At 38.4% G+C, this 12,767-nt stretch overlaps 1 protein-coding gene across 5 annotated transcripts in view; it reads left to right on the forward strand.

The window, feature by feature from the left end:
- Positions 1-12,767, forward strand: part of LOC124134167 (E3 SUMO-protein ligase PIAS2-like) — a 40,087-nt gene that overhangs the window by 8,291 nt on the left and 19,029 nt on the right. For 4 of the 5 annotated variants that reach the window (XR_006861062.2, XM_046498866.2, XM_046498867.2 and 1 more), the window contains exons 4-6: positions 7,052-7,081; positions 11,290-11,433; positions 11,843-11,927. Coding sequence is in view for 4 of the 5 variants with exons in the window: in XM_046498866.2 (XP_046354822.1) it covers positions 7,052-7,081; positions 11,290-11,433; positions 11,843-11,927 (259 nt within the window). In the remaining variant the exon portion in view is untranslated. The remainder of the gene's footprint in view (positions 1-7,051; positions 7,082-11,289; positions 11,434-11,842; positions 11,928-12,767) is intronic. The other variant, XM_046498868.2, reaches the window with a different exon arrangement.

A 12,767-nucleotide genomic window follows, 5' to 3' on the forward strand; every position in this document is an offset into this window, starting at 1 on the left:
ATTTTCATGGACATGATATCCAATGTTCTGAATTCATGAATTTAAATATTAACACTAATCTGGGGACGGATGGTGACCAAGTAGTCAAAGTGCAGAATTGTGTCCCTTAGCCATACTAGGATATGTTGATGGTGGCTTTGGATCACTGATTCTCCCTGATTGTGGTTCTCATCTGTTATCAGTTAAAATGCTCTTGGATTTAAATAAAAGTGGTGGTAAATGTCAACGACCTACTTCACGACTTGATTGTCAAAAGTTTGAAAGATGGAATGTATCAATTCATTTCAATCTGTCACATGTTCTATTTAAATGTAATCTGAGATTGAGAAGTCTGTGTGCATTGATTGTGGACCAGCTGTTGTAGTAGAGATATTGACAAAAGGTGTGTTTGGCAAAAGGTGTCAATCTAAATGTTTAACACTGTGATTGTGTTGATGTTTCAAATAGGTGAGTGATTAGTTTTACCAGTCTCAGAACATTTGGTGTATTTCCTTGATCTTAACACACTAAAAAGTGGAAAAACATTTTGAGTGTTTTCTCGAAAATTGACTAATTATTACTCCGTAGGCATGCATGGTAGGGCAATATTTAGTTTGTAGACAATCTTCTGAGCCTCACTAGGCATTTGTATGTTTTAAAAAATATATAAAAATATGTGTATTTATTAAACATTAATGTGACAGTGGTGCATTTCTTGGGACAAGCTATGAGGACAGAATGTTGTCATGACAACCAAACTTGTATCGCATAACTAAGCCTTACATAACACATGCACAAGGCTTGTTATATAATACAATTGGCTAGACACTCCCATGTGACTGGTAGTTACAGCTATTGTGTAATACAAGCCAGATCTTGATGGTGTTGGGCAAGGCAGTGAATGCTCAGTGTTGCTTGGGCCAGAAGCCAAGAGAGTGTTGGTAATCATATCAGCTTTGTTCTCTTCAAGTTCATGATGGTAGTGACAAGAAGTGGAACAAGAGCAAGTTCATTGAAGGATCTTACCAATCAGAATATTCATGGAAAAGAAAAACATTCCTCTTGTGCATTGCAGTCAAAAGCAGTGCCAAAGTCAAAAACAAGTATCATTATGAAAAGACTTGGTCTTGACAAGGAAAATATACCTGATACATTTACGCGTGGTGAACGGTCAACACGTTTTAAACAAAACAGTGATGGTCAGCATGGTAGAAATAGGCCTGAAGTTGTCGCCTCTGCTTCTGGTGCAAGTGTTGGCGCTTGCATGGGAGGATCTGAAGAAGGCTGTAACATGTCAGCCAGTACACCTGGCATGCCTTTACTCACATTGCCTTCAGGAAGCAGCACAGAGGAGAGCTACACAACAGTACAAGCATTGCCTGGGAGTTGGCCTTCAGTTAGGCACACGGCTGCTCCAGGAACAGACCAGGTGGATGTTTCAACCTCTGAAACTGCCATCACTGATTCCTCCAGCTCACTGCCTTTCAGTGCCAGGAGAGATTCTGTTTCTTATAATTGGGCCGGTGCCAGAATATCTCAACATAGGATATCCAGTGGTTCCTTCTCTGAAGAAAGCTTTTTCTCTGTTGCAAGCCGATGCAGTACTTCCAGTGAGAATTATGATACTGACAATCATATGGAAGTATTCCCCATACCGGTATTGTCTACCATAATGCCAACAGTTTCCTCAGTAAGGCCAGAATATGCTGTATCATTACTGGAAAGAGATATACAGCAAGTCCTCCGACAAGTAACTGAAACACAGAACGCCAGCACAAATGGTTCGTGTACTCTCTATTACTAAATTAACAATACACTGTATATGTTTGAAGTCTCCATGGTATCAGTAATTTTAAGGCCACTTCAATCATGCATGCAACTGTGATGTTGTTTTCTATGGTGTAAGATCCAGTTAACTCACTCAATTAACACATCATCCGAGGCCAGACATCATTTGGTAATGATATCAGTTACAAATAAGTCAAAATCAATTCAGTCACAAGCAGAAGTATTTTAATAAGGATATATCTTACAGCCTGCCAGCATTGATTTCAGATCCAGTCAGGCAAATAGCTTTGATTGACTTCCAGATATGTGCCATGATGTGTTGCACATTATTGTCATACTTGATCTTGTCAGCTCCATAGACCTGTGAAGATTTGGGTTAGAATAGGTCTTCAGCAAGCCATGCTTGTTGTAAAAGGCGAATATGCTTGTCGTAAGAGGCGACTAACAGGATCGGGTGGTCAGACTCGCTGACTTGGTTGATGCATATCATTGTATGCCAATTGCATGGATCGATGCTCATGATGTCAATCACTGGATTGTCTGGTCAAGACTCGATTATTTAAAGACCGCCGTCATATAACTGGAATATTACTGAGTGCGGTGTTAAACAACAAACAAACCAAACCAAACCAAACCATAAATCTCACCTAAACAGTTTAGGTATGTCTCCATCTGAGTTTGCCCCAAGTAGGTAGCTCAGTTGATCACATTGTCAGTGAGATCTTTGATATCTCTCCATGCTACAATCATTTTCTTCCTCACTGGAGTCAGCTGGACATGGGAAAGTTCCTGAATAGAATAGTTGATGAGCAGTCTGTGCAACCGTAGCCACTTGTCTAAATCCTATGTGTCAAGAAAAAATTATTTTGTCAAAATTAAGGGAAAGGGTCTTCTGATAAAGATGAAGTTGGTAGACGCCAAGGTCATATTATCAAAAACACTCTTCCTTTGGTCAACTTGGGCATCTCGAACACAGCTTGACTGAGAGCCTCGGATGCATGTGAATGAAAGTATATTTATCATACATGATGTATTAGCATCAATAATATTTTACATCAATAATGTATTAGCTAGCTTGTATGGTCACTTTACTCATGTAGACTGATACCTATTTTAAGAAATATCTACAAATCACCAGGAGTAATATAAAATGTCCCCCTCTCATCATAGTGGTAATAATATAAACACTGGATGTCAGTGCATCTGACGAAATACGCTTGATAGCTTTCATAAATAGACTTTTTATGTTTTAGACGCTTTGAATAATTTCACACTCACAGTGCATATAATTATTTCCCATTTTCTTACTCTTGAACTCCCATGGACTTTCTAGAAAGGAATTTTAAATAGTGTTGCACCAATAAGTCGCTTAACTTGATAATATCTCCTGGAATTGTTAGACAGGTTGTCAGTCTGTGCGAGAATTGCATCTATTAGGTAGGCTTCTTGTCCTTGATCTATAATCTGTCACTTTTTGAACAAGTTTGAAGTATGACTTGGATCTTGACAGGTTTCTTTGTCAGTTTTCTCATTAAGGGATAGTGCCAGCATACCTTCTTCTGCCATTGATGTCTTCAGGAGGCTACTGTAGTTTTCTGGCTGCCTGGTTGATGACAAAGCAGGGAGGTTGAGGCCCATGAGCAGTACTGTTTGGAGGTCAATATTTTGACAAATTGATCAGTCTTGTCTGTTCCATGGCCAACAAATACTCGAATGCCATGTAATGGTGCAACAATGCATTCCTTTCTAATAACCAAAGTAACACTCCTTGCCATGTCAGCGTCAGAAACTAACAGGTCACCGGTCCTTATGATGATAACATATGAAGCGAAACCCTCAGAAAATTGCAAATTTCTACTAGTTCTATGATCCCTTTACTATCATGACTATTGGGCAGTTTGACAAGGACTACAGGACAAGTGCCAATTTCTAACACTGCAGACAGGTAAAGTTACTAACTAGCCATGTCTGAAGGTGTCCTTGATAGTTGGCAAGTCAGTATCTGTGTCTGTCAGTTCTGTGGTTGGGAATGTAACATATATTTTCATTGAAAACAATACTAATAGTTGAAACCTTATGTCAAATTGTCTGTTTTATTTAGGTTTAGAATGAAGATGCCTTCTTAAGTTATTATAGATAATGTGTTCATCATTAACTGATTTTTTTATTGAACATCATATAACATGATAATAAAACTTGACCTGTAGAGTGCTATTTTCATAAAAGTACCAATCGTTTTTGTACTTTTGTTTCTACCATGTTGCAATATTTTGACGTTTGCAGAATATATTTTGCTTCACTTATCTTTAGATCTAAGACCAGAAACTTTAAATGGCTGATATCAAAACAGTTCAATTTTAATTTCAATTCCGTTTCCATAGCAACAATTTTGTCAAGCTATATACCTAAAATAGCTCCGCAATGTTTGTACTTGATAATTTTATGATGACGTACTTGGCGTATGTGCTCAGGGTTTCCACATACAAGGAAATAACTAACCTTTTTTAGTCCACTAATCCTTATGATGATAACATATAGCAAAACCCTTAGACAAGTAAATTTCTACTAGTCCTTTACAATTGGGCAGTTTGGCAAGGACTACAAGACTAGTGCCCATTTCTAATGCTGACATAGAACAGTGATTGGGTCAATCTTTTTGAGAGTCCCAGAGATTTACAGAAATATTTTAAGGTGTCCTTGTCATGAAAATGGGGATCCAAGGTGACCACTGTACCAACAACAATACAACTTACAAGACAAGTATCTGTAAAGTCTTACTATTATCACAGAAGATCTCCTTATTTGAATCAGTCCAAAGTGATCAAGTTTTTATCTATTTCAAATATTTATTAACATGATAAATAATCATAAGGCTTAGAAATTTGAATCTTTATATGCATGAAAATGGACATAAGAAATTTAAAAGCATCATTTAAGGCATTTACTTTGGTAGACGTAGGGATTGTTTCTCTAGATTTTGTGGAACCAATTTCACCAAATCTCATGTTTCTCATAAGTGTTATAAGTTCTTTTTAAATCAATTACTTTTTAACACTAGACATTTTTCAGTGCTGACTTGCTTTTGTAAAGTGGCTGTCAATATTAACTTTAAACTTTGCCTACATATATTGCTGAGCAATGTTTGGTTAGTTCCTGATTAAAAATTACTTTCTCAGGGATGTTCACTTTTTGATTTAGAGCCGGGTGAACTGCAACTGCCTTGTCTCTTGGTCTTTGTGTTAATTCAGAGGGACAATACATCCATGGTTCTGTGTTTTTAAATCATGCATGAAATAATTTCCAAGTGTGACATCACATGCCCGATTCACTACTCAAACCGAAACAATAGAGCTCTGCACAGTGAAGCTGAAACCACAAGCGCTGCTATAAATTATAATACAAGTGGGAATTGTTTTATTGTTGTGGTCAATAAGAACATGTATGTAAAGTCACAGTGACCTTTGATGTCCTTGATTATGTTGTTATACGATATCATTATGCTGAGTCATTGTACGTTTGACATTCATACCATGCTTCCACATTAAACACCGATCACATCATTGAAATGATATCTGCTTTGTACAGCAATCCAACTTTGCACACTGGATGGTTGAAATTACCATTGCATAATAACTTTACAAATTGTTGTCCAAAAGATCCAATTTCTGAATTTCTATTAAATACCACTCTGTAAAATCATTTATTCTTAAAGAAATTATGTATTTCACATAGTTTATGCTCCAAAGCTTAAGAAAAAGGCATGCAACATTTAAAAAGATTCTTAAGTTATTGATCCTTGAATAACTTTTAGAAACATAAGTTTCAGGTTAGTATTTCATGTATCATTTCACCATTTGAAGATATGATTTATGGTTGCCATATTGGCCTCAGTGAAGATAAATATTTCAGTGTAAGCATCCAGTGATTATGGAGAGATTACAGTGTTTGACAAAAGCTCTGGTTCTTTGGTCCCATTCTAGAAAAGGACCAGTGGAGGGAATTGGATGATCTCATTTTCAAGTGTTTGTTTGTTTGTTTGTTCTTTTACACTGCACTCAGCAATATTCCAGCTGTATGACATAAACAGGGGTCTGTAAATAATCTGGTCTGGACAAGACATTATGAGCAACGATCTAAACAATTAGTATACGATGGCATGCATCAACCAAGTCTAACCACCTGATCTAGTAAGTCGCCTCTTATGACAAGCATAGTCACCTCTTTCGACAAGCATAGTCGCCTCTTAAGGCAAGTGTTGGTTTCTGAAGACCTATTCTCTACGGATCTTCACAGGTTAGTGCTATTTTGGCAGCATTGGTGATTATTTTCCAGTCAGAAACATATAGTAGCAGGTGACCTTGCCAAGATGAACATGACCAAGCTCACCTCTGTTCATTTCCTGATGAATGTCAGTATGTCTCATGATGATGATATCAATCAAGATGACTCAAAAACACCGAAAATCCACAGAATGTTCATATTAATCCAATTTCATTAAAACCCAGGGACGTAACTCCTAATAGAATTGTTTAGACGGATGACGTCACGACAATAGCAACTCTCCATTTGTGCATCATGGAATCTTCATTAGCTAATGAATGTCAACAGATACAACTGCCATCTTTAATTGAAGATTGCTACAGAATTATAACACGAATCAATGCATTAGAAGGTGTATTATGTCATCAGGTGAAAACAACAACAAAAACATCAGTAAATGATGACACCCCAGCTCTTTACCTGTGTTTTGCATGTATCTGGCTTTCTGTTATCTTGAAAGTGAATCTGTATTTGAAATGTGAATTATGCAGACACAACTAAGTAAGGTTGAACTTTGTATATGTTTCCTTTGTTTTAAACTGTTTTGTTCAGGATGTTAACCTTGCACTCTTTAAACATCATGTAACTTGTAGGTAGGTCTTTTCTTAATTGCCTATTTCTAACATCAGTGTTGATGGATTGTCTTCAGTACCTCTGTCAGGCTTGAGGGGACATGTATGTTCTGAAGCTATTTGTTGTGGCCTGAATGAAGGAAACTTTTTCAGGGTTAAGCTACAGACACAGGTATTCAACTTTGAAACAAAATCCATTATTTAAACACTTTTGATAAATTAATCCAAATAAATTGGTGTCATGTGATGTCTCAGACAACATTTTGTATTGGTGTATTGATTTTGTTTTGTTGTTTTAAGTTTTTGCTTGTTTTTTTTCTGCACAAAAGTCGCATTGACAGCTGAATGTTTAGGCTATTGATTAACAATTGTTTACCTAACATCCATTTCAGGTTACGGCACTTACACCTCTGACCCTGCAGGTGAGTGATCTTGATCATCAATATCATGGTCAGTCTGTGTTGGGTCAAGGGTCACCATAGGGTCATGGTCATGGTTATCACTAGCTCATCTCACACATATTCACAATGATTTTCTCATTTCACAAGGCAGGAAATATATTTCACCAAGCTTGTCCTCATGGGACCATCTTTGCTTTTCCAGTCCTTCTTGTTGTAAAGCCCCTTCATGCTGTCATCATGTATGCATTGTATGTTGCTTGTAAAGGGTCTACTCCAGGATAGTGTTAAAAATAAAGGACATTAACATATTAATATTATTCATAGCCTGAGAAATTCATGTTTTTTTAAGACTAGTCAAGTTCACTGTAAGTTATATTCAGTTCCAAATTGTGGCAATATTGAAGCATTGAGAATTGGTTCAGAATTATAACCCCCGCATGCTCTATGCTAGTAGTCCATGAGGACTACGATCAGTTGATTTTAACCTGTCCACGGCACAATTTGTAGTCACAGGCGAGCAGACTTGTGTGAATTTCGAAGGCTGATACATTGTTTGTATTTGTTTTTTTGTTTTTTTGTTTCAATTAAGAATTTGCTATCCTGGATTAGATTCTGCTTGTGGTAATTGGGTTGTGTGGTTGGTGAATCAAGGATAAACTGGTGTTTCTCCTGCATATATCAATGAGCTTACAGAAGGTGTTTTATTATGTCTCCTCAGCACTGTGTAATCAAGAGTTGAGTAGATGGTATACATGTGGATATCGTGATATACATGAAAATATAAATGAAATTAGTTGAAAATAGAGTCGTCATCTTTATGTTTCCAAGGTTATTTTCATGTAAGCAGATATGCAGACATTGGATTAACTGACATCATACAGTAATATTTTCTGTTCATTTGTAACTTTACATGTGGAGTTAAATATATCTCTGCCTACTTACTAGACGAGTTCACAGCCCCAGGGGAATTGTGGTAACCATGTCATTTTGTCATGTTTGTAGTCAGCTGTAAAAATGTTGTTTTTCTTAGATGTGGTTAAAATTATTATGCTAGGAAGGGAATGGCTCCTGACTACCATGCCTGTTGTAAGAGCTAATTTATATGTGGACTGGGTGGTTCAGATTTGTGACCTGGCTGATTGTGTGTCATTGTTCTCAACGGTGTGGGTCATTGACTCATTGCTCTTGCTTTCAACCACTTGTTTAATATGTTTTTATATATCTGTAATACTGCTGGCAGCAGCACAAGACAGCCCTCACTACCTCACTTTGTCTGTTAACTTAATGTGTCATTTATGTTCAATTATGTACCTGTGACTTGTCCTGTCTCCAGCTCTGTGCATCACAACTCAGGGGTGAAGCTGGGATCGCAGCCACTTAATACAACCCACGTTTTTTAAACTAAACTTGGATGCCATGGTGTCCTTTTCATAACCCTAATATTAAGAGTTAATAATCTATGGGGATCTTGCAATGAACCCCAAAACGCCTTATATTTTTGCAACACATATATCGGATCCAAACAACCAGCTCTTCTCACAAAACAAACGTTTCTTCTCCTGAAGAGTGGCACCCCTAAAAGTCTGGAATTTGACTTGCCCCTGGGATACCTTGAACATCAGATGAGCTGACTTGGAATAATGGGCTGAGCCAAGTTTCAACTCTGGCTGCAGGTGTAAATACCCTCCCTCCATATTGAGTTAAAATATACCAGAAAGCTAGTACTTCAAATTGTGTAAAAAACAAATTGACTTACAAGAAACCCTAATTTACCTAATAATCCCATTTGTGTGTTTTTTTGTTTTGTTTGTTTGTTGAAAGTTGGAAATGTAATGTATTCTTGTCCCCAAGATATGAATGCACTGTTGCATACAGTAGGTTTATTGTGTTACAGTGTAATAGGTAAATCATGATGGCTATGTTAATGTACTCCCATTGTCACAGACTCACAACCCCATCCGTATCATCTGGGACTTTCAAAATCTATTTGATGATTTACTCAAAAGAAATAGTGACAATGTATGAAGAAGTTACTGCTAGCATCTGTTGTAAATGTGGAAGCACATCATGATCCTGACTTCTGTTTGTCTCTCCAGTGAAGTTACTACCAATATGGAATCAACATATTATATAGAGAGCCACATTGATCTTTTTCCCATTAGAGTATCAAGTAATTAGGAGTGTAGCCCGAGGTAGCCGACTATGAAAAGACATAATTGACTATAGTGTGTCACAGTCTCGCTATAACTCAGCAGTAATTGAATTGTCTTCTGGCATTTTCCTTGCTTAAAATGTCATCTCTAACTTCCATCAGGTTAGCTGTCATCAGACCAGCATGGCCACAGATTGAGATTATCACCATGTTCTAAATAACCCATAGAACAGGGATGAGAATAAACTCTTTCACAATACTCTTCAATTACCCTTCCTCCCTCAGATAAATTTGTGACCACTACATTTGGATTGTTACGAACACAGCTGTTGAATGTGAAGAAATATCCAAGTTGCTCAATATCAGTTCAATAAATGAGGCATTCTGTGTAGAAGAAACTTAACGTCTAAGAAATAACCTTTTCTGAATTAAAGCATCAATCATAAATTGCAATATGCCTTTACCAAGTCTGTTGATAAGTGGAGAGTCCACTATATATGAAATATAACCTTCATATGCAAGGATTTATGTACTTCACCTGAACCAGAGATTCTCACAAGCTTATGAAGTGAACGCACAGCTGTCTCCCATGTTATTAAACCAATGGTGTCATGAAAGGGGTGTCAGTATGTATGTGTCTGTATGGCTCCATTTTCAAAGTGTGTTTGACCTTGTCAGTAAGTATTCAAGATAATTTTACAATCCTTTAAATAGTTGTGGCGGAGTTTTGTAACCCTTTAAGTGGGTTGGTAAGGCAGATATCTTACGGCCGTTTCATGCAAACACCAAACAAGTAATGAGTACTTTCAGTCCATACTTTGATGCAAGATCTCCATGATTTTAACTGTTGTATGATTATGTGACACAGGACTTGCTACCTGACTAGAATACAACCCATCTGCACACTGCGCGATCCCCGTTCTGTCAGTAGACAGCTTGGTGCTATTGTACAAACCGGTCTTAGTGCTAAGATGATCGTAACTCTCATACCTGAACATAGATTTCCGACTGTCGTAGTGCTGAGGTGGTTTTGTACAACAGCACCCTGGTAATCAGCGGGATGTAGACCTTGTATACTTATTGAGATGTCACCACTGTGGCTGTGTGGATGTATATTCATATTCATATTTTCATATACTTCATATTCTTCAGCAGTCCATGCTTGCCGTAAGAGGCGACTGCTTGTCTTAAGAGGTGATTAATGGGATCGGGTGGTGAGGCTCACAACCTTGGTTGATACATGTCATCTTATCCCAATTGCGTAGATTGATGTCCGTGATGTCAATCACTGGATTGTCTGGTCCAAACTCGATTATTTACAGACCGCCGTCATATAGCTGGATTTCTGCTGAATGCGGCGTTAAACAACAAACAAATCATTTCTGCATTCCTTAATTTGAGTTTGACAGCGGCCATTTTGTCCTCAAACATGTCCTTTGTCAAGTGTAACTATTTGAAGTGGACAATCCTGTGTGAGTCGACATTGATCAATCAGTAGTTTTACTGACCAGAAACAGGTTACTTATAGGCCGCCATGATAGAGCTGGAATACTGCCAAATGCGGCATAAAACAAAATCGCTTTACTTTACATGCATACACTTTTGTAGTCATGAAAATGATTGTGCGTCATTATTTAATCAACATGCTGTCCTTCCCCTGAGAAATGTTAAAAAGGGTTTCAGGGTTTAGAGACAATGACGGCAACTAAATTTTCTCATTCAAAAAATGAATTGTTACTGAATAAAGGTGAGGTTTCAAGTGAGGTTGAGTGTCTTGGTCTTGGCAAAGAAATGGATTTGATTTTCTACATGGGTCATCCCTCACTTTGATATAGCTGGAACTAAAACCGTTCTCACTCACTCACTCACCAACTCTCACTCACTCACTCACTCATTCATCCACTCACCCTCTCACTCACTCACTCACTCAATCACTCACTCACTCACTCACCCTCTCACTCACTCACTCACTCACTCACCCTCTCACTCACTCACTCACTCACTCCAGGTGAGTGATCAAGGTCAGGTGATCATTATGGTTGAAACTGTCTACCATGTGCTGTTCTTTATGTTACAGGTCCCATAGACTTCAGTAACAAACACTTGTCAAGTAGTCACCCAGACCCCACACCTTCAGGTCTACCCGTCCACCCTGATGTGCGATTCAAGCACCTGCCTTTCTATGACGTCCTTGCTGAACTGATGAAGCCAACTAGTCTAGGTGAGTTAAATAGTTAAATCAGTCATTGTTGCGTTGCAGTAACTGCTGCAGAGATGTTTGTGTACATTGGCTAAATCAGGTCAACTCACTTGGTATTTTAGGCCAGGTACCATAATAACACAATGTCTTATCAAATATATATGTCCTTCTGACTTTGATGTAAGTGAGGTAAATTATTGATGAGTAAAGATGTAATCACCTAGGAAGGTGAAATTAATCATCTTGGAAAAAACCCCACAATTTTAAAGGTTGTATGTTCCAGAAATTGGTCTTTTTGGTCAGATTGTTTCTGTTCAGGGATGACTCCCTGGTAAATTTATGGTGCTTTTGTGATAAGAATTTGGACACATCTCCAGGTGGATATTTTTCCTTAAGTTTGTTTTTGTCTATGTTTGAACTTTTCTTACAGTTCCAAAGAACAATGGCAGATTCCAAGAGTCCTTCTTTGTCTTTCACCTGACACCTCAGCAAGCACAAGATATTGCCATGTCAAGGTAGGTGGACACTGAATAAATAGTCTGAAAATAGGTTGGGTGGATGTGATGCTGATGGAATAGCCTGAACATAGGTCGGGTGGATGTGATGCTGATGGAATAGCCTGAACATAGGTCGGGTGGATGTGATGCTGATGGAATAGCCTGAACATAGGTGGGGTGCATGTGATGCTGATGGAATAGCCTGAACATAGGTGGGGTGGATGTGATGCTGATGGAATAGCCTGAACATAGGTTGGGTGGATGTGATGCTGATGGAATAGCCTGAACATAGGTTGGGTTGGATGTGATGCTGATGGAATAGCCTGAACATAGGTTGGGTGGATGTGATGCTGATGGAATAGCCTGAACATAGGTTCGGTTGGATGTGATGCTGATGGAATAGCCTGAACATGGATGGGGTGGATGTGATGCTGATGGAATAGCCTGAACATAGGTGGGGTGGATGTGATGCTGATGGAATAGTCTGAACCTAGGTGGGTGGATGTGAAGCTGATGGAATAGCCTGAACATAGGTGGGTGGATGTGAAGCTGATGGAATAGCCTGAACATAGGTTGGGTGGATTTGATGCTGATGGAATAGAAAAAAAGTTGGGTGAACACAAAACTGATGGAATAGCTTGAACATCGGTGATGACCAGACTGATGTAAGAGCCTGTTGTGATATCCTTGTTCAGGGGAGCGTGTGGACATTCCACTGGTGGAATAGCCTGAGGTGGGCATGAGAGGAATAGTGTGAACAGTAGCGTAGCTTCCAACCCCTGATGGGTTAAAGGGTGTTGAAGCTGGCATCTGCATCAGGTGTCACAGAAGTCACTGTACTTATTCTCTCTGTATGTC

Source organism: Haliotis rufescens, unplaced genomic scaffold, assembly GCF_023055435.1.
Source record: "Haliotis rufescens isolate VD_foot unplaced genomic scaffold, xgHalRufe1.0.p SCAF_1, whole genome shotgun sequence".
Classification (NCBI taxonomy): Eukaryota; Metazoa; Mollusca; class Gastropoda; order Lepetellida; family Haliotidae; genus Haliotis; species Haliotis rufescens.